Source organism: Rhododendron vialii, chromosome 2a (assembly GCF_030253575.1).
Source record: "Rhododendron vialii isolate Sample 1 chromosome 2a, ASM3025357v1".
Taxonomy (NCBI): Eukaryota; Viridiplantae; Streptophyta; class Magnoliopsida; order Ericales; family Ericaceae; genus Rhododendron; species Rhododendron vialii.
In genome coordinates, this window is record NC_080558.1 from 16,931,320 (window position 1) to 16,954,741 (window position 23,422).

Here is a 23,422-nt window from a genome sequence, read left to right on the forward strand (position 1 = left end):
GCAAAATTTTAACCTATTCCTTCCAAACCCATTAATGGCTAAAGGGGATGTAATTTCCCTAATTGTCCTTCTGATCATCATCGTCGACCCAGGTCAAGATATAGTATCATACAGCCAGCCTGTTTTGAAGATTCGCCGTACCTAGAGACCCTTAGAATTCAAGTCCATAATATTGACAGAGTCCCACAAAACTTTTGCTTCACCATAGGACAACAATGAGGAATTCAGCCAGACATAATTTAGAAAAGAAGATAAAAAGTTGCTGCCCTACATCATGCCTCCAGGACAAACCCCTAACATACAACTTTCTCAATCTCATACAATCAGCATAATGATCAAAGGAACCATCTAACATGTATTAGTAAGCGAATTTTTCCCCTTTTTGCAGAAGCAATGAACACAGTGTCATGGTGATTGCCCAATTGGTCGGCGGAAAGTAGCTAAGATTACACCCTAGAAGGGGTTGTGGTACTTTTTAACATCAGAATCCAGCTCAAAAACTATCAGAAATCCAGCTTTGTTTCAGCGGAATAAAAAATCTCTCTGAGTTCCGTCTTCACCACGTCATCAGCAAATACAAAGTCAATGGCATTCTGGGCAAGCTGAAACATATTACTTCTTCCAAGACCTAGGTTATGAACACATGAAATACGAGTTAGATGATGATGTACTAATCAATAGATTTCCTGTTCGTATGCATATGGATTGTAGGACCTACCGAACGTGGAAGATGCAAGGGCGTACTCGCGAGAAAGACTGGTAGAAAATACCCCTGTATCGTCAGTGCACAGGACTATTGGATGATTTGCTTCATGCAGATCAGCTGCAATGCCAGCACATTGCACATGCATGTTATTATCATCAAGGCAAACTTTCTAAAAGATCATTATCAACAGAGATCCAAGTGAATATTCAAGTTCTCTATCATACTGTACCTTCAAATATACGCACACAGAAACAGACAGAAGCAAAAGAACTAACCAAAATGATGAAGATCAAAGGAAGAGATTGTTTCAGTGCAGATATTGGATGTCAAGCATATCTCAACCTGCGAAATTGTAAAAGAGATAAAAAGACAAAAATCAAATGGCTAATAAAACACTACAACTATTGTTTTTTCTAGTGTGATAAACCATGAATACAAGACAATTCTAAAAGAATTTTTGCGCAAAGAGCTGATGATTACTAATCCAATCCATTCAGGTGAATAAGATTTTGCGATTTTGTGCAGAAAAGATGCAAAGGAGTTGAAAAACCATGAAGAGTAAAAATCTAGGTTGACTCGATAGTCAGATCCCATCTCCGGAAGCTCTGGTCAACCAAACATCGACAATGTGAAAAGGGACCATTTAACAACAAGAAGCAGAAGACAGAGACAAAGACTGGGGTGAAACTATTATATCAAAGAAAGTGGGCCAGTGCCTTCACAATGGCATCCATTGTTGCAAAAACGAGAAGTATGTAGCTGTGTACATGTATAGCATTATAAACAAAGGGACAAAAGAAGTCAAATATCGAACCGGTATCTTGCTAGATTTCAACTTTCTCCATTCTTCTTCTCCAAAGCAACAAGCATGGCCAATCCTCCCCGGAAGAAAGTCTAGCATTGATTGGATTTCCTCCGTATTAGGTACCTAAAAGCACTAAGTCATGAAAATAAACCAGTCAAGGCAACTCCTTTGATGACAAGAAACCGAAACAGAAACCAGAAATATGAGAATACCAAAACGCACCTCACCACAATGAAGAGTTATAGAGAGACCTTCCTCCCTAGCAAACTGTAAAGCTGGTAAAAAAGTTGCCCTGACACAAACGCAAAGAGGAAACAAATGTACAACAGCTCTACAGAAATGGGGAGTAATGCAAATGGACTAACTTGAATTGTTAGGATAGCGAAAAAGTACCATTCGCCCACGATAGGATTTCCAGAAAGGTCGATACCGGTTACACCCAAATGCCTCATTTCCAGTGCAAGCTTAACCTTTAGAAATCAGGCACAGAGAAATTTACAGCCTTAGCCTTTCGAATGTGTGAAGTAGAAACTTCTTTGTAGGTTTCATTAACATACAGTTTCCATTGCAGAATCAGTAGTCTCACGACGGTCAATGCTGAGAAGAAGTCTAACATATATCTTCTGCTTTCTTGCAGTTCCATTACATAAATTGCCACTGCCACCAGAATTCACAGGATTTCCCATGCCCAAATCCTGAGGAGCAAGATCAACTTCAACTGTAGTGACATCCCTCAGACCCTTCAACACTGCTTCCATATAAGACTGCTTGCTCATCCCTTTCAAATCATTTTTCTGTATTCAGGGTGAAAACTCATTCATTCTTTTCAATTGAAAGATAAAAAAATGTCCACGAACCGCACATAAGCAAATAGAACCAACTTCAATAACTGATAAACACCATATGTCCTATCATCCTACGCCACAGATCCAAACTAACTGACATAGCCGTCAATCATCTACTTCATGAAAGGCAATTATTACACCATTGGTTTCAGAAGGGCTGTAGTACTTTTGTCCAAACAAAAATTTAGCACAAGATACCAACACCAAGGAGTACCTTCGGAGTAGTTCTTAACTCCAAGTAAACAACATTCTCTGCAGCAAAGTCCTCGACAACCTAACTCATAGAAAAGATGGTGAATAAATGTTTTGAGTAGCATTAAAATGTTATAGGAGGGGCCAATTTCTCATACTTCTTTAGTAATTCTTGTAACAGTTTGGAGGTCCGTAGTAACCAAGTGGATCAGGTCAAACAACTTGAACACTTCGCGAAGGCTACGATCACCTACATCAGAAACAGAGTTTTATGCACGGGCTGTATAAAAAGTATCAGATTTACAATGTTAATGCAAATTATACATAGAAAAATGGGCTTACTCTTTAGGATAGCCTGCTCTACATCCGAGAAAACTATAGTACCCTTTTCACCCAAACCTTTAGCAAGCTCCCTGTACAGAAAAATTTACTGAACTAAGACTTCAAACAATGGAGATGCTTCAAAAGCAAAATATTTACCGAAACGCTTTAAAAATTATCCTTTTGGGTGCGAACAGATAACTTGAGATGCAACCGTTGTGTTTGGTTGAGAGTTTAGTTTAGTTTAGTTTTGGTAGTGGGCGGAGAGAGAAATAGAGTAATGATTGAAGATAGGGGTAATGATTGGAGAGAGATAGAGAGAGATGTGAAAGTAATAATTAGAAAAATAGGGTAATGATTGGAGAAAGAAGTAGGGTAATGATTGGAAAACAAAACTAAAACAAAACTAAAATGGCAAACGAACAAAGCTGCATGCTATGGAATAAGTACCATTTCCACCCTTGACTCTAGCAAATTCTCTCTAGTACCAAATTTTACCCTATAATACTTGTAAATCAACCACATAGTCTTAGGGTCCGTTTGATAAGCAAGATAATGCTAGAAAATGCAAGAAACAGGAAAAAAAAACAAAAAAACAAAAAAAAACTGCTTTTTTGGTGTTCACTTGGCAAGAATGTCCTACAAAGTGATGGAAAGTGTTCCCGTACAACCCTCTTAACCCATTGAACTTGGCTTACTTTTCCTCACAAAATATGCTAGCTAATTTATTTTCTTTTGACAATCAACAACAACTAACATGACTTCCATATTTACCCTTTTCCCTCCACCTTTTCTCCTGAATTTTGCTTTACTCTGTTTCCTCCGATTTTGTTCTTTTGTTTCCACCTCCAATTTTGTTCTTTCAGTCCCTTCTTTCAATTCATTGCCACCAAAACCTAATTGGCTTCCACTATTTATCTCCCACGATCCCAAAATACTTTACACTGACATATCTTTGCATTTCGAAAAGCTTTGACATCTGAGTTTTCTTCCCTTTTTCCTTGTCTTAGGGCAAGAGCAATAGACTCAGTAAATTGCAAATTTGGCTATTTTAGATAGCCTAAGGTCCAAAACAGGTCCTCCAAGAGGCTCAATTGGAGCTAGGTAAAATACCTAAAGGAATAGTAACTAGGTATTTTAAGCTAGCCACTGTTCACACCTTCCAGGTTTCTATTGTGCTATCTCTTTCTCTCTCTCATTGTTCTGTACTACAGGTTCTCTCTCCCTCTCTTCTCTCTCTCCATGGTTGTCCCATCCCAAGCCCAAAGAAATGATATTTTACAAAAGATATGTAAAACAGATAGTTTTGTCAGAGTGTTGAAAGATATGTGGATAGAAAAGAAAAAAAATGTGCAGTGTTCACTGTTCATTAACATTTTTTGCTAAGCTTTGTTGCACTTGATCCTATACGCATATGCGTATATCTATATCTTATTAGCATAGGCGGCGGAAATGGATCTGCAATTCAACAAGAGAGTTCTAGTAGCCAATTACAAATACTAGGCAAGTGCAGCCATGGATCTTCAAAGCCATTGCCATGTCACTCAAAGAAAGCAAAAGGACAAGAGCTTGCGGCAGAAACGATGGCTGCTGTTGCGACTAACATGGCGAGACTTGCTGATAACTATGAGAAGAGTCAGCCTTGCATATAATTAATGAGCTTTACAAGGCTGTAATGGATGCTGAAGATATCGACATCAACAGCCGGATGACTGCTTTTAAGTTCTTGAACAGTGGAACACACATTCAACAAAAGCAAGAGCATTTTATATTTACCATCATAATAAGCTGCTTGTTTTAACTCGCCGACTATCAGAAGGCCGTTCTACTAGTATCCGAGACGACTGATGGATCAAGTTTTGTAATCAGATGCAATAGTTTATTTCATGATTAATTCGCAAGTTACTTTCTAAACTGATGATCATGTGAGATTTTTATCTTAGTTTTAGATTGGTTCAGTCCTAGTAATGCTGGATCATAGTTCATTCATCATAAGTAAAGGACAATTCTTACAAAACAAAATTAGTACTCCAACAATTTCCTTTCTGGGTGCTAACAATTGATAACCTAAAGAAACCAAACCAAACTAAACCAAGCCTTGTGTCTCAATCAATTGGAGTCAGCTAAATGATTATTTTTCCATTGAGCTCTATCCATCCGTGGTTTACCTGTTCACTTAAATTTAGTAAGCCCAAATCCCTATGTATCATGGCATCCAAAAGATAAAAATAAGCACATTTCCACCCAAAACAAGTTCTCCCTGGAATAAAATTAAACCTGTTCATAGCACCAAAGGTTAGTCCAGTTGGTTGGAAGGTTCACTCCCTGCACAATTGATCAGGCTCGATTCTTGGGGTCCTAAGCAAGTAATTTATGTGAATTCCCTAGTCCAACATGGATGGTCTACATTTGACTGGACCAGGAAGGGGACTAGGCGAGCGTAAGCTAGCCCGGACACCTAATGGTCAACCCAAAAAAAAAGTGCTCATAAAAATCCACTTTACAACCAGTACCATCGAAAATCTTTCAAAACAGCAAGAAATACAATGGGCATGCATATACAGTGCAGTACACGAGTATTTATGGACAATAGAGTTGCAGTGAGAGAGAGCATACAGCAGAGTGGAGCTTCTGACAGAACCATTGAGATGGGCATGTAGTTCAATCTTTGGCATTGAAACCCACCAATCCATATCTCTTTGTTTCTCCATTAGTACTGAGTAGTAAAAGTCTTCAATTCTTCTTCTCTGTTGACTGCTGTAGCAAGGGCTAGGGCATGAACCGAAGCTACAGAGGAAAGGGAAATACAGATCCCAATTGATACTGCTGTACCCGTAGAATTATTGATACGAAACCTCCCAACTTTTTCCTAGTGGAGATAATAAAATATTCCTTGTAGAATCAAAGCCTGTTGACATTTTGTGCCAGATGAAACTAAGGCCATGTTTGGAACTCAAGAAAAATAAAATAAAATTGGAGGAAAATTTTATTATTCATAAAATTTAAAATTGTTATTTCTTTTTTTCTTTCTTTTTCAACCAAATAATAGGAGGGAAAGTTTTTGAGTTTTCATTTTCTTAAGTTCCAAACACAGCCTAAATGAAAGGAATTAATATGAGAAAATTCTAAAACAATTGAGGATAAGCTAATTCTCAAAAAATACCTAGACTTTAAATAATGTAAAAAAAACCAAAGGGTGCTTTTTGAATGAATGATGAAATGGATGTGATGGTAGAGTGAATGGCTGAAACTTGAATGAATGTAATGGTTAGTGCTGCCTGCAGATCGGTTATGGACAATTCAATTTGGTTCCCGAATCAATCTGCTTGCGACGGTACGCCGTTTTCTTCATTCGCACCCATTCATGAGTGTCGTTCGCTTTGGATGTGGTTAGAGCTTGAATTTGCAACTGGATGAACTCTTGGGTTTAATGTGTAATCTTTGCTATTTACAAATGTTGTCCAAAAATATGGACCGTTGATTTTGCCATCCCCTTTTTTTTTTAACGTTACTCTTCTACAAGTATATTTTTAGTGCAAAAATACACTTGCAAGGGAGTGACGTTAGAAAAAAGGAAATGGCAAAATCATTTCCCAAATCTTGGAAACAACTTCTTAAATCATTTCCCAAATCTTTGGAACAACTTCTTAAAACCTGCTTACGTGAAATCCCATCCCCTTTCCTGCCCATTTGCCAATAAACTACTAGTAGTTCTTTCCATTTGTTTTTGTTAATCAGGAGACGAAATATATGTGATTGGGCTAAACTAATCTGTCTTAAAGGACAAATCGGTCTCCATGGAAAAAAGCAAAATTCTACCTCAAACATGTACTTTAGTAACTTATGTGACAAGTTGAAGAGTTATATGATGTAAGTGCACTCCAAAGAGTTCCTCAAATTTAAACATCTTATTCTTTATTTGACTCTAAAGGACCCAGAATGCCGAAGTAATCAATTAATTCAACAATTAAAAATAGTAGAATTGACAAGTTGGCAATTTGGGAGCTACACCAAAATGGTGTAGCAAGTTTGCCTCTTCCTTTGGTGGGTGTTTTGATGACATGACTCTTCAAATTTAATTTGGTTCTGCTTTTGCTACCTCCTTTGGACATTCACTATTCACTTTTATTAATATCGTGTATATACTTATGTTCTGATCTTGCAGGGTTTAACAACTTATGTTGCTATCTTGAAATTTAAATAATACCTATATTACCTTTCATAAATTTTTTATATTTTAATGATTGCCGCTGAGCAGACCAAATTAAATAAGGGATATTGACTTTGTTGATTTGGTTCACGCAACGGCAATCATGACAAAATCATCCGGGATGTAAAACTAACCTTTTAAGTTAGTTTAAGGTCTTAAAATTCTTTACTATATAGGTGAAGAAATTCGGGATGTAGAACTAACTTAAAAAGTTAGTTTAAAGTTCTAAAACTCTTCACTATATAGGTAAAGAAATTCAGTATGTAAACTCACTTAAGAAGTTAGTTTAAGATCCTAAAATTCTTTACTATATAGGTGAAGAAATTCGGAATGTAGAACTAATTTAAAAAGTTAGTTTAAGGTCCTAAAATTCTCACTACAACACGAAAGGGCTAGCAAGGATTCAGTTTCCTCGCAAATACCTTTTGTGACAATGTTTAGGCGAGGAAAACTTACTACCATTGCAAAAGGGGGGGAACTTTTTCCTCGCTAATTGTAGTTTTGGAGACAAATTTGTTTTCCTCGCTAAAAAAATTGACATCCCAAAAGAAATCAATTTCTCCGCATTCACTGCCGCCCCCGTTATTCAAACCTTGTACCTTGGGTCCTCAACTATAAGCAGCACTTCACCTAACAACTGCGCCACTGTGCCACGTTAACTTTCTGGTGAAATTAGTGAACTTTTGGGTATACTAGTGTAATGCTCGTGCTTTGCACGTTTCTGCATACTCATTAATTTAATTGATAGTCAGGAAGTTAATATACATATGTTATTTTTGTTCATATCACCAGCTGTATATTTTTCAAGTACGTTGAGCGGTTTAATTTCAACAACCATCACTCAAATATCATAAAATGACAAAACCGTGATATACTCGAATATTTTGTAGTTATGCTTTAGACAATCAAAATGATACCAAAACCAAATTTTTTCAAAAGGAAAAAGGTGAAGAGAGAGGTTACTTCGATTTACCTTCATCTAAGGCTTGAATGGAGCGAAAACGACCACCACATTATGCCAACCATAGCCAAATGAGTTGGAGATACCTGCATGAAATAGGCAAATTTGATTAGTGAGTGTTGACATATTATTTATTCGCTAAGCAATGTTGGAATATGAGGAATTTAGATAACAAAATGTTCAAATGTTTGATTATTATATAAGTTGCAAAAGATATATTATCTTCATTGCCAGCAAAGCAAAAACATGTAACAAAGACACTTAAAGGTTTTTGGTTTTTAACCAATAAACCATATGTCTAGATTAAGTATTATGCTTCTGCGGTTTTCATAATTTTTGAAAAAAGGGACTAAAATACGTACCAACATAGACTTCATGCTCTTCACGTTTGGAACAATGTCGACTGTGACATCAGATTCCAAGTTCTGCAAAATTCAAGAACCATAAGGACATGAAGTGCATCATAAAATTGAATAACTGAGAAAATTTTAGCATAATTAGAGGAATGGGCTTTCGGTGCAGTGTACATTGGTTAATTGTTGGATGCAGCCAGCTAGTGTTGATTGCTTTTATGGTTGCAATAGCTTCCAATCCTTCTGCAGCTCTAAGCGCTTGCAAACATTCAACAATATGGATATGGCAATTTCATGCCAACAAATATATGCAATACTAAATTAAACAACATATGAACTAAGAAAGAGATCAGGACCTTCTGAACAATGATGAAGACGAATTTGCAGCCGAGAACAAAGAGAGAAGGAGACAGGTTTTTATATAGATTCAATACCCTTAAATTACGGAAAAACCTTTTCTTCTTGACTAAGAAAATGAGGACTTAAAATACCTAAAATATCCCCGAAAAACCTTTTCTTCTTGACTAAGAAAAGAAAGACTTAAAATCCCCTAAATACCCCTCGAAAAGCATTTTCTTCTTGACTAAGCAAAGGAAAACAAAAAATACCTAAAATACCCCACCTATTAAATCTACTATTGCCAAATTACAAGGGTAATATCATATATTCATGAAATGGCTATGCTTATCACTCTTCTCCCTTTTGCGTTTAAACTCAATATCAAGCTACAAAAAATACATCAACCTCTTAAATCCATCCTTGCCAAATTAAAAGGGCAAATTCATCTTTTCACAATGTACCTCATTTTTTTCTTGACAAAGCAACATTTACCATAAATTAAGAGGGGACCTGGGGGGGGGGGGGGGGGTGGGGGGGTGGGGGGGTGGGGGGAGGAATGAAAAAAGTACTTCAAAGGTCAAAAGTAAGCCATAAATTAAGGGGGGAAAAGTGAAGGAAGTACTTCAAAAGTAAACCATAAATTAAGGAAAAAAAAACACAAAATAAGGATAACCACTCAATTTTCTTAAACAAGATAAGTCCAAAATACCCTCAAAAGTCCAATACGGTCCCTTTAAAAACTACAAGGGCAAATTCATCTTTTCACGATATGGCTATGCCAAACACAATTCCCTATTTTGCCCTCCAACAAAATACCAAACTACAAAAATACCTCTTTCATCATAAATAAATGAGGGCATTTATGTCAAATCACATTATGGCTATACTTGGTGTAGCCACTCTCCTAACAAACTACAAGAACAAATCGGTCATTTTCACCAAGTGGCTTGGCTTGCCATCCTACATTCTTTAATTACAAGTGTATTGATTGATAATGTCAAATACCAAAACTATCCAAACACCAACACTTGCAAGGGCAAAATGAAAAGAAAAAGTTTGGAAGGCAATAATGTAATTTCACACCATGCCTTGGCTTACCATGCTAGGTCCTTTTATTACAAGTGTATTGATATCATTGTTTTAGCATGTCTTTTACCTCTCAAAACTACTTTCTTCAACATTAATTATGGTCTTTTGACGTTTTGTACTCTTATAATGTCTGAACTTTATTTGAACAAATTTAATTTTTTGCTAGCACAATAATTTTTTTGATTTTATTAATTCGTTAATTTTAATCTACACTATCCTATAGGGAACTTGGGGAGGGGGATGAGACTTACAGGGATCGAACCCTGCCCCATGTACATTGGAATATATAAGGGAGGACAATTGCATTACACTCCACTTGCATAAGTTTTTGGTTGAAACATGTTATATTGGTATATGGTAGCAACTTTTGAAGGACTAATAATATGTATTATTATTCTAATTTTTTTAATCACATTATAAATGACAAGATGCATCACTGCACGTTATTGTTTAAAAGTGAGTTTGACCTTTTTTTTGGCCAAATACAAAGAGTATAATAGATTTGTAGTAATTTTTAAAGTTTTTTTTATCATCTCTATAATAATATGAAAACATTTGTAAATATTCAGATAAGATTATCCTAAAAGCACTAAAGACAATACATTTTTAAAAAATTCATTTTTAACATTTTTAAAAATTTTCAATTGCCCTATATCTCACACACACACAATATGTATATGTATGATACTTACAAAATTGCATTTGAAATTAACGTTTAAGATATTTATCTGGTAATTAAGGAATACCATTAGAATCACTTAAGTTGGATTGAATACAAATCAACTAACGGTTTACAAAAAAAAATTCTTTACAGCATGAATGCACAATATATATGAAATAGTGTATTCTTTGTGAAATAGTTTATTCCTAGATTGTAACGACTCGAAATTTTTAATGAATAAAAGTTTCATTTATTTATCGAAATTTCTTTTTAATTACTTAATATTACTTTTAATTTCTATAATCCGTCATAATTAGAATTTAGTCCTTTAAATTTTATTTCTTGATTAAAACATGTTATATTGGTATATGGTAGCAACTTTTGAAGGACTAATAATATGTATTATTATTCTAATTTTTTTAATCACATTATAAATGACAAGATGCATCACTGTACGTTATTGTTTAAAAGTGAGTTTGACCTTTTTTTGGCCAAATACAAAGAGTATAATAGATTTGTAGTAATTTTTAAAGTTTTTTTTATCATCTCTATAATAATATGAAAAAATTTGTAAATATTCAGATAAGATTATCCTAAAAGCACTAAAGACAATACATTTTTAAAAAATTCATTTTTAACATTTTTAAAAATTTTCAATTGCCCTATATCTCACACACACACAATATGTATATGTATGATACTTACAAAATTGCATTTGAAATTAACATTTAAGATATTTATCTGGTAATTAAGGAATACCATTAGAATCACTTAAGTTGGATTGAATACAAATCAACTAACGGTTTACAAAAAAAAATTCTTTACAGCATGAATGCACAATAGATATGAAATAGTGTATTCTTTGTGAAATAGTTTATTCCTAGATTGTAACGACTCGAAATTTTTAATGAATAAAAGTTTCATTTATTTATCGAAATTTCTTTTTAATTACTTAATATTACTTTTAATTTCTATAATCCGTCATAATTAGAATTTAGTCCTTTAAATTTTATTTCTTGATTAAAAGCCCTACATGGCTAGTAAAGTTAATTTCCAACCGATTAGTTGGAGGAACCGGACTACCAATTCACCTAGTTACTTTTCCCTAACCTTAGTTGGAGCTTTTTGACCATCTTTGAACCTTATGAACCCTCCTAAACCCTAATTGAACCATTAGGCCATTAGAGATAATCATTTCCCCATGACTAGTTATTCAAGCCCATGCCTACCTTCTTTATTTCCTTGTCCATTGGTTAATAAATACTAGGGGAATTATTATCACTTGGTTATTGGTCCTTTGACTTGCCAATGTGTGTATGACTTAGACAAGACAAATCATAGTCATTATTTTGCTTTCAAAAGAAGCAAGTCTAGCCATGCATGCATGCAAACCTAAGAAACTTATAGCCTTAAGCCTAATTATTTAGGTTTTACTTTCCTAGATGTGTGTGTGTGTGTGTGTGTGTGTGTGTGTGTGTGTGTGTATATATATATGTTGTACATAGTACAAGGGAGAGGGAGAGAGAGAGGGAGAGAGAGAGGCCGAGAGAGAGGAGAGGAGAGAGAGAGATAGAGGCCGAAAGAGAGGGAGAGGTGTGTGTGTGCATGCTTTTGGACACTCCAACAAGCTACTTCTTTTAGTCTTCTCACACTCAACCTAGGTACTATTTGACAACCCATGACTAGACTACTTTAAGTATGATCCTAGCCTAATATCTTGTTCTTTCTTGCAAGTTAGCCCATCCTTGGACTTGACAAGCCATGAACCCTTCATTATAACCTAGGATTTGGCCTATTATTGGATTGACAAGTGAGGGAAGGCTAGAGTTTTGATTAAAGTCTTGAAATGACAAGAGCATGGAGCAAAATCCAAGGGATAAAGGAGAGAGGGGTAGGCCGGCCATGAGAGGGAGAGAGAGGGCCAAATTTTTGCTATAAATAGCACCCCCCACTCACCATTCAACTCATACATTCATCTTCCAACTTCTCTCTCTAAGAAAGTGATAGGCGCGTAAATGTTCACATACGCGCCCCCTAATTTATCATTGCTAAGTCTATTTATTTTATTACTTGGTGTTTTAATGCTTGATTTTTGTATTGTAGGAATTTTGAAAAATAGATTGAAATACATTCCAGATCCTGGCTAGAGCTTCAAGAATTGGGCCTTAACAAATGTTTCAACTGTGCACGTGATCGTGAAGGTGTAATTGGCAGCAGAAGAATAAAAGTTATACAGGTTATTTTGGTGGGCCTAAAGAGTTACCATTTATTTACATCCTATTTTGACTTAGTCTTGGACTAAGAAAAGAAAAGAAAAAAAAAAGAATTAGGGAGCCCAAGCCAATTCTCTCGGCAGTGGTATGGTCCACCATATTTGGAATTTTGCTAGAGCCCTTGGAGCCCACTCAGAAGGGAATTAAAAAATAGGTCGGCACTTCTCATCATCACTTATAAAAAGGACGAAGGACGGGGTTGCGCCGGAGAGGAATTGTTCTATTTTCTTTTCAGTAGCTTTCTTTTACGGAGGAAAAAAAGAACAGAAGCTGTTGTGGTATCTTCTTGGGTAACACACATGAATCGACAGAAAACAAAGAAAGGGACTGCGATCTTTGTTCCAAATATTGTTAAGTTTTCTTCTGCATTTTTTTTTCCTTCATGTTATTTTAAGTTTTGCTTAAATACTCGCACTCCGGTAATTCATTTTAATTTATGTTCTTTATAAAAGTTATTCGCTGATTCTGATTAGTTGATATTTTTCTGTTTATTTTTCATCTCGCGCAATAGAAGTATGTTTCAAATTAGGGTTTCTTTTATTTTATGCATGATGATTAGTGAGTAGTCGTTTAGGTAGGATCGCGGGGTGATTAGCACACCGTGACCAGTTCGGACACTGTTCTTAATTTCAAATAATAAAGAAAACGATTTTAGATTGAAAAATACTTCCCGTGGACGAACCCGGGCATTGTCGGAGCCCATGTGAATGGGGGAATGGGGGTCCAAAACTCATTCTTCGCTGCGCATGGGTAAACGGCGACCCTAAGGTTTCGCATCTTGCGGGGTATCTTTTTCAATATAAAATTGAAGGTTTTTAAAAACACCGAATGGAGCAGGTTAGTCCGGACTGATTACGAGTGCTATGAACCCTGTGACCGTACCTCCTTTTTAATTATTTGAAAAGAATAATCAATTTTTAGGTTTTAATTAAATCCTAATCAATCGTCAAAGGGTGGCTACCTAAGAGCCCGTTTAAATTAGTAACAACCCGAGTTTTTAGTCAGCACACATCACCGTCTCTGTGGATTCGACTCTGGTCTTACCGGATATTATGTTACGTCGGTCTCCGCCCTACGCTTGGGGCAACCCATTAATTTAGGACTAGGAAATCGGTCAAGAAGAAAGCTTGTGTTTTTACTTGTTCTTGCTTAATTTTTTCTTGTTCTTGAAGCTCTTCTTATGTTCTTCAAGAAACTCATCCCAAACCACCTTTTCGATCCATAAAGTTTAGTAGTCTTAACTACGAAGTAGTTTCGAGAGAAAATCTTTCTCTTTCGAAGCTACCGGAAGCCAACCGTAGGAAGTTACTCCGCCCGACGTACACATTCTCTCCGTAGTTGCCACCACCGCCAAGAAGAAAGGTAGGGTCCCTTATCCACTAAACTCAGCGTATAGCATAGAACCGTATGTTGGAAGTATAAGTAGATTCTTCGTATATAAGGTTATCTATCACTTATAATGTTTTGAAATGCATGATAATTAGTAAACTTATTCTCGCTAATGGAAGTATGAACATGTTGGAATAATCAACTTTTACTCTAATAAACATGTGTTGTTTTGAATTTCCTACAAAGGAAGAAAGAACGGTTTTTTAAAAGATTAGATGTTATCGTTGATAGAAGTATTCGTATTTTGATCTTTAGATGGTTATGAGCATGTGTTATGAATTGTTTGTATTACTTGTCTTGTTGTAAAGTATAAATAATTTTCACTCTAAAGGCGTCCGTACATGTGGCGTTATGCTTTAAGTTGTGATTTGAGCATGCTTAGTAATACAGAGTTAGATAATCATGCTAGTTTAGTTTCAAGATTTCAATGAATGATTACGTATGTGAAAAGTTCTACCGCGAAGTCTATGCATGAAAATGTGACACAAAAATCGAGAAAGTTAGAAACATGACACCTAGGGTGTGGTTAATGAAAAGACGTGTTTTTGGAAAGATGAAATGTTTTGGAAACCGTAATGTGGCCGGATGTGGTAGCCCATTGTGTGGTGTGTGTTTTGTGTGCCAATGGGAACCTGGTGCGGCGGAACCATTGTGAGGATACTCGGGAGACCGGAACGGCGGAACTGAGATTAGGTGTGTTAAAACGATTTTAGAAATGTTAATATGGTTCATGAAATGTGGGAAACGGTGACACGGTCTACGAGAAGTTGCGTAGGAGAAACTCAAAAAATCAAGGACACAAACGTTAGTTTGGATAATAAACGAGGATGTGTTATTGTTAACCGTTTTGTCAAATATGTGTGAATTATGTGGAAAATATTAAAGTTGTGATTGATTGTATGTAAGTTAAGGGTTAGAGGGTATGAGATATTCTATTGAGCTTTTGTAGCTCACAGTGTTACTTTGGTGACCCTGACATATTATATTGGTGGCGACGCCGGTATAATGTGTCAGACCTTATAGACAAACATGGTGAGTTCTACACCTTGGAAGCCGAGGAGCCGAGGAGCTAGCCAGGATGGAGGAACAAGTAGAGCAGTAGCTAGAAACTCGAGTTCCCCCTTATTTTGTTGAATAAAAATACTTTTGTTAAGATTATGATGTAATATTGAGCCAGACTCTATTTAGTTTTTCAATGAAATTGTCTATTTAACGTTCCCAAAATTCAGGGCTTTACATAGATAGCAGTAATGTAGATGTTTTGAAAATAGATTTGTGTTGATCTAACTTGAAGATATTTTCAATACGATATCACTTCAAAGAACTTTATTTTTTGTTGAGTTTTTATTACTATGGGATAACTCATTGATACCTACACTTTAAGATACTCAACTACTTTGCGATAACATTTTTTAGCATGTCTTTTAAAAAAAATTATTCAAACAATGAATATTATGACAATTTGAATAACTGACATTGTTAACAATTAATTTAAATTGAGAAAAAGGGAATGCATAGAATTAGTGAGAAACATATCTTTCATTGCTAATAAGAATAAGAAAAGTTACAAAACAAAATTTTCCGGTTTATCACTCTATTATTTTAATAAATTTGATAATGGTATTGAACTATATATGTTGTTGATTATGTCTTTATCATCATGATATTACAAATACATATGAACATAATTAATAATGACATATATATCAAAAATTAATGAGTCCTAAAAAAAGTGACCAAAAATTTACTTATCAAATGTAACCTTTAGGCGAGGAAATCTGTTTTTCCTTGCTAGAAAATACTTTGTGGCGAGGAAACAGATTTTCTCGCTAGAAAAGGCGACGAAATTCAATTTCCTCGCAGATTATGTACTTTTAGCGACGAAATACATTTTTCTCGCCATATTTCCTTGCCAAAGCCCTTTCGTGTTGTAGTGTATTTACTATATAGGTGAAGAAATTTGGGATGTAGAACTAACTTAAAAAGTTAGTTTAAAATCTTAAAATTCTTTACTATATAGGTAAAGAAATTCGAGATGTAGAACTAACTTAAAAAGTTAGTTTAAGGTCCTAACAGTCTTTACTATATAGGTAAAGAAATTCGGGATGTGGAACTAACTTAAAAAATTAGTTTAATGTCCTAAAATTTTTTACTAACCTTAAACTAACATAAATGTTGTCATGATTTCGGATGACTTTGTCATAATTTCTGTATTTTTCATGATTTTGTCATGATTTCGGATGACTTTGTCATGATTAAGGGTGTTTTAGGTATTATTTAAATTTCAAGATGTCAATTTAAGTATTCAATCCTAAGAGGATGGGCACCTAAATAAGTAGGGCAAATGGGGTGGCTAATTAATTTCTTCTATCATGTTTAGCTTGACATCAAAAAATTTTAGGAGCAATAATTTGTCAAAGGGAGGAATAACAAGAAAAAGAACTTTTGGGATTTGGGTGTGGACATTTTTTTCTTTTTCCTTTTCGGGGGTCAGCGTATTGCCTTCTTGAATGTTTTGGGGTGGGAAGGCGTTTTTTTGTCTGTGTGTCAATGTCCCTTAATTTATTCTTTGTTTTCTCCATCTTCAAAGATTAAAAAGTCTATTTTTCTTAGGAAAAGAAAAACAAGAAAATAAACTAAAATTGAAAACATTAAGTTAAGACGACATTAAAAACGAAAAATAAGCTGTTTCAACCTCTCTCTTTTTTAAATCTTTTGAGAATTTTTTTTTCCCGTTTAGCGAATAACTAATCCAAAAATTAAAAAATACCAAAACAATAAATTGGCAGAAATATATAAAAATCGATCACATCACATGAGTACGTAGACTACTAAACAGTTTCATTGGATACAAACCAAAACCATAAAAAATGATTTAAAAAAAAAAATTAAAACCATAAAACATTCCACACCACACTGAAATAATAGTCCCTTTGGAAATGGCACAATATATATAGTCAAGAACTGCAATTACTATTCCAACCTTCAATTTTGTTCACCTAGGCAAAATAATTGCTTTGAGAGGGTTCTTCATCACAACAGTGAAAGCAAAGGCCTCGGTCGGGTCCGGCGGGGCGCCCGGTACCGGTAGCCACTTGAAGGCATGCACCATCCTGGCAAGCAACAGATTGACATGCAGCGTACCAAGAGTCATAGCCGGGCAGATCCGCCGCCCGACTCCGAACGGGGCCATCTTCACTCCCCTTGTCCCGGTCACGTCCACATCCACCCCGTCGCCTGTCAAGAACCGATCGGGTAGGAACTCGCTAGGGTTGGTCCACATGCTCGGGTCCTCGGTGACCCATGCGGTGTAGAACTCCACGTTGACATCGGCGGGTATGGTGTACCCGCCGAGCTCTGTCTCCTTTGTGGCGGCATGGGACAAGACGAAGTGACTGGGAGGGTGGCGACGGAATGTCTCCTTCACCACCGCGCCCAAGTAGGGCATTTTTTCGACATCTTCCTCCGTGACTGTACCTGTTGATTAATTTAGGTTTTTAGCATAAAAAATTGAGAAGTCAATAACATAGAAATCAACAAAAAAACATAAATGGAAATCAATAATCTAGAAAATTAAACACAAGAATAAAACAAGCATGCTGACATAATAATGCAAATTTACGAGATAAAATTCAAAAATTCATATTAGGGTACGTACCGGTTTTTCCCACACAGGCAACTATTTCCTTGTACAGCCTCTCCTGCATTTCTTGGTTCAAAACCAAGTGAAGCAACGCCCATTCCACGGTGGTCGCGCTTGTGTCGGTACCGGCGTTGATGGCTTCCGAGCACAGAGTCGCCAGCTCTTCCTCTCCCAAATGGTCTCGACCAGGTGCTTTTAGGTCAAATAGTGAATCGATATAAGCTGCGCCTAAGGGACTCACCTGTTGGGGAATTTTTGAGTCATGAAAACATTGGACTCCAATAATATTCCCAAACTCTGATTAGAAAAATTAATATTGCTAAATCTTAAAATGAGTAAACTAGTACAAGGTTAAAACATTTAAACTGACGAAAATTATGGTAATGCGAAATTTACCTAGCTAGAATAAGAGTTAATTAAGAGAACCTCATTCTCCCTAAGTTTTTGCTCTGGTATTTTTTTCATTTCGTAATTTTTTAGCTTTCCGTTGTAATTTTTGGGATTAATCATTCATTTTAACGAAAGGAATCAGAAAAGTATATAATGTGGACTAAAATTGAAACAAGCTCATGCTCCTATAAGACGACAAAAATATCAAAAATACCAGCTGTTTGGTCTGTTTTCATTTTTAATAAACTTTCTTTTCGTTTTGTGCCATACTAATTTTATAAAAATAGACTTGAATCTAGCAATAATTCAAAAAAGACGGAAAAAAATATTGGACCCAAAACAAGAGAAGTGCACGAATACGAATAAATCGATTCAAAATATTGTAAATAGCAAATGAAATAAGGGTGAACGATTATTTGAGCAATAAAGTAGCTCTGCCAAGACCCATATCTATCTCTAGCCAGAGAACCTCTCCGGGGTTGGATCCCAATCAGTTTGGTCCAGTTATGGACCGTTTGTGGGTCCTTCCCGGCTCACAATAATGATTGGAACCGTTCACTTTTAAAACTCATCTAGAATATTGACCACGTCAAAAATTAAATTGATCGGATCCCGTTTGATATGATATCGAAATGCATTGATCTTCATATAAACTGTGTCAAATGGGTTGCAATATAGTACTGCACACTTTTTTTTCTTACAAGCTTAATGCATTTCGTCATCTTATCAAATGGTATCCAATCAATGTGATTTTTGGCGTGATCAATATTCTCGACGAGCTCTAAAAAGTGAACGATTTCGATCATTGTTGTGAACCTAAAAGGGCTCACAAATGATCCATATCTAGACCGAACTAGTTGGAAGCTAACTAGTTGGGATCCAACCCCAACCTCTCCACCCAATCTCAGTTAAGCAATCCATTCACCAAGTCATTTTCAGCCGCAAAATCGTATTTAGAGATTCTCCTGCTTAGAGGATGCTCCGTACCCAATTTTTTTTCGGGTCAAGCGGAAGTTCGCTCCGTACCCAATTTTCAATGTACGCATCCACTGTATGAATTGGGTGTTGGTGTTCTGTAGTAGCGTGTGCAGCATCGTGCTACACATTTTTGAACTATCGGATTGTACATTTAATGGCTCGGATCTTATCTCAACAATGAATGTCTCTCGATCATTAGTTGCTAAGATGAAATCTGAGCCGTCAGATGCACGATCAGACGGCTCGGAGGTGCGCAACACAACACCAACCCGAAGTCCCTACTATATACTGTATTAAGTGATTTTTAACTGCAAATTCCTGTTTAGAGATTATCCTGTTTAGGAAAAGAAATTGATATTCGCGCTCTTTTTTTTTGATGCAGGCGTTCCACTTTGTTCATGAAGTTACTAGTAACTTCACATTGAAAGTGGAGCGTCTACAATAAAAAAAAAAAAGCCCGAATATGAAATATCATACTATCTCCTAAAACTAAAAATCACCTCGTGCATGGAAATACAAGAAATTAGTAGGTCCAGAGGAACTTGAGCCACTCCATATCCTGTCGGTGATTCCAGCCGTCCAAACGTGTTTTAGGCGGTTTGGATTTTAAAGAGAGAGTGATAGAGTGAGGGGCGAGAGAACGAATAAATTTAGACCGTTCAAAACACGTTTGGACAATTGAGATCGCCGACGGGTACCGCCACATGTTACGCACCCAAAAATTTCTCTCCTTACCTAAACCCATAACTCCACCATGCAAATCTCTTTGCGCGCCCCCGACACCACCCCCACCAAACTACCCCGGCAATAATTCACTCAACCCACGCCGTTTTCTTATTTTTTATTTATTTACTTAATAACTTTTATATCTTTTTTCATTTTTATTTATTTAATATTATTTAAGTGTTCCAATTTTCAATCCGATTGAATCGATGCAAAGATCTTGTTTTTTTTATCATTTTGTCTTCAATGATCATAATGAATTTTTGGCTCGTAGGCCTTTCAACAAGTACCCTAAGACTTATTATTTAGTTTCAGGTTTCTCTTAGGGTGCTTATTGAAAGGCTTTAGAGCCAAAAATTCATTACGACCATTTAGGATGAAATGATAAGAAAAATAAGATCTTCGCACCGGTTCAAACGAATTAAAAATCGGAACACTTATTTTTTTATTCTTTATATATATTTTTAAATTATTTAATATTATACCCTGGCAATAATTCAACCCACGGCATTTTCTTATTTCTTATTTATTTACTTAATAACTTTTATATCTTTATTTATTTTTATTTATTTAATATTATTTAAGTGTTTCAATTTTCAATCCGGTTGAATCAATGCAAAGATCTTTTTTTTTTTTTTTTTATCATTTTGTCTTCAATGATCATAATGAATTTTTGGCTCGAAAGCCTTTCAACAAGTACCCTAAGACTTATTATTTAGTTTCAGGTCTCTCTTTAGGGTGCTCATTGAAAGGTCTTAGAGCCAAAAATTCATTACGATCATTTAGGATGAAATGATAAGAAAAATAAGATCTTCGCACCGGTTTAAACGAATTAAAAATCGGAACACTTATTTTTTTACTCTTTATATGTATTTTTAAATTATTTAATATTATATACGTGAATAAATTTTTTTATGTTATTGAAATTTTACTCTTATTTTTTTACTCTTATTAAAATTTTATAATTCTTTTATGTTATTGAATTCATTAATTTTGTTTTTATTTATTTCTTTTATCTATTTTATTTCTAATCACTTGTTCAGATTTCTTTTTATCTTTTTATCTTCAACTATAACCACTCATTTAAATTTTTTTTTTATCTTCAATTACAACCACACATTCAGTAAAACAAAAAACTACTAAAAGTAAAATAAAAAAATAGTAAAAGTTAAAAGTTAATAAAAAAACAAAAACAGTAATTAAAGTCTTTTAAAAGAAAAAAAACTAGTAAAAGTTAAAAAAAATTAAAACAGTAATTAAATTATTTTAAAAATATAAAAAAATTAGTAAAAGTAAAAAAAACAGTAATTATTTACTTTTAAAAAATAAAAAAAATAATTAAAGTAAAAAAAAAAAATTCGAAAAAGGAAGGGAGGAGGGGCAAAGGGGGAAAAAATGGTGGGGCCGGGAGGAGGGAGTGTGTCAGGGGGTGCGAGAAGAGGCTCCCCTCCACCATTTATGCCCAGAGAAGAAGAGACGTTGGACAAGTACTTAAGAGTCAACAGCAAAATTAAAGTTTTCCCCTTTAGCCTTGTGACCTGTGCCCCTGCAGCTAGCTCATGCAGGATCAGAGCAACTATGTACTACATTTATTTTCTACCATTACCAAAGTATGAAAATGCGAATATCAAGGGGGAGAAATATTTTATTTTCTGAAAAAATATTCCGACAAAGGGGTAAATATAGATTAATTTAACACGTGACGAAAAAAAAAATTCATGTTTTCATGTTTGGCTTTGACTTTGAGATATGTTATGTGTAAAGGGGTCGGTTTATAGTCCATTTTTTTTTTCTAATGCCGTTCAGTTTTGAGCTTTTGCTGCTAATTCTTGAGTGAGAGAGCTTTTGAACAAATCTAAAACATTGAGTGGTCTTGATTTAAATTGTCTCGTAGAGTCTAAAAATTGACTCGAGAGGGTCCGTATCCTTAGACACACCCCTATGCCCTATTTTGAAGATGTAGTACACTTTTCGATGCATTTTTGATATCCAGCAGCAACACAAATATTCTTTTGACTGTTTCATGTTATTCTTTCAGGGAGCCCAACATCTCAAGCTTATAATCAATGTTCCTATGCCGATTGGTTCATATCAAACTTAAAACTCAGTCCCGTTAAGGTTCTTTTGTAGATACTAATTCATTTTACAATACATGTTATTCTTTCATAATATATCACATTTAATTCAAAAAATAAATATTTAAATTTAAATCAGTGGAACACAACTTCAGTTTAAGAGAAAAAAGAAAAATATTTAAAAAAATGCATGCATTTTCTTACTACTTTGCTTTTTCTTGAAAATGTTATTCTACCAAAATTTGGAAACTAAAATTCCAACGTACGTACGTACCATCTCCGAACATCCGCTGCCGGGGTTTCCCCCGCTCTGGACAAACACTTTCCTGCTCCTTATCAAAGGAACCAAGCACTCCATCTGCCTCTTCCTCAGCTCCTTCGCCTCCCTCATCTTCTTCCCGAACAGCGGCATCAGCACCGGCAAGAAATCCGGCAGCTTCGGCAGCGTAACAAGCATCACCTCTTTTAGCACCCCCTCGATCACCTTGATCTTCTCCTCCGATATCTTCGCTCCGAAACACAGGCATATCAGCACGCTGCATATGGTCAGCCTGCAGTTGCTCATCACCTCGACGACTCCCTTATTGCGGGACTCCTCTCGGAGCCTGCCCAGGTGGCTCTCTATGGCCCACTTCCGGATCCAGCCGCACTGCCGGATCCGGGTGGGGTTGATCAGCTCGGTCACGAAGTTCCGGCGGAGGGCCCGCCAGAGCGGGCCGTACTCCGCCGAGTTGATGGCGCACTTCCCGACGCTGAAGACGAGCCGGATGGGGGAGTCGGGTGGGCGGCTTGCGAAGACGGGTCCTTTCTCGACCAGGGCCTCGTGGATGAGCTCGGAGCTGGTCACGACGACGAGGGTCCGCTGTCCCATTTGCATGGTGAAGATCGGGCCGTACTTGGCCCGCAAGTCGCGGACTATGAACATGAAGGGCCGGCGTTGGAGGACGACCTGGCCCAGGTTCCCGACGAGTGGCCATCCTGGTGGGCCCGGCGGAAGGTTCTTGGAACCTCCGCCGGTGGCCGACCAGTGTCGCCACCATAATGAGAGGAAGAGAAATGCTGAGAGGAGGAAAACTAGGTCTGCCAACTCCATGTGAGAAAGAAGATAGAGAGGGGGAGGGGGTGTAGGGTGATGAGGTGAAAGGGGGGCTGGCTGGGGAGTATAAATAGAGGATAAGAGAGAAAGGGGGAATTATTCAGAACTTCGGGCGTATATTCTTTTCTCTCAGTGTTGATCATAGCATAAATCATGCCTAAATACGTGTGGGGGAGACGTATGAATTTCAATTTTGCATGAACCCCATATGTTAAGTGAAAAAAAAAAAAAAATACGCCGAAAGTATCGAATAATTTTGCCAGAGAGAGTGCAGTTAGGGCTGCAAACGAACCGAGTCGCTCGCGAGCGGCTCGTGACTCGGCGCGCTAACAGCTAGTTCGAGCTTGATTCATCAAGCAAATGAACAAGCTCG

The 23,422-nt window shown here is 36.3% G+C and overlaps 2 protein-coding genes across 2 annotated transcripts; both read right to left on the minus strand.

Moving 5' to 3' along the window:
- Positions 1 to 138: 138 nt before the first annotated feature.
- On the minus strand, positions 139 to 5,783 carry LOC131311072 (N6-mAMP deaminase). Its single transcript, XM_058338395.1, has 11 exons — positions 5,486 to 5,783; positions 2,891 to 2,961; positions 2,707 to 2,798; positions 2,571 to 2,630; positions 2,069 to 2,305; positions 1,905 to 1,981; positions 1,734 to 1,803; positions 1,521 to 1,634; positions 982 to 1,048; positions 719 to 823; positions 139 to 628 (listed from the first exon to the last, which is right to left on the minus strand). The coding sequence occupies exons 1-11, from the start codon at positions 5,578 to 5,580 to the stop codon at positions 504 to 506; spliced, it is 1,113 nt and encodes a 370-aa protein (XP_058194378.1). The 5' UTR covers positions 5,581 to 5,783; the 3' UTR covers positions 139 to 503.
- Positions 5,784 to 16,903: 11,120 nt separating this feature from the next.
- Positions 16,904 to 23,107, minus strand: LOC131311035 (cytochrome P450 77A3). The gene is made up of 3 exons (XM_058338353.1): positions 22,228 to 23,107; positions 17,803 to 18,028; positions 16,904 to 17,621 (listed from the first exon to the last, which is right to left on the minus strand). The coding sequence occupies exons 1-3, from the start codon at positions 23,044 to 23,046 to the stop codon at positions 17,140 to 17,142; spliced, it is 1,527 nt and encodes a 508-aa protein (XP_058194336.1). The 5' UTR covers positions 23,047 to 23,107; the 3' UTR covers positions 16,904 to 17,139.
- Between the last annotated feature and the right edge of the window lie 315 nt (positions 23,108 to 23,422).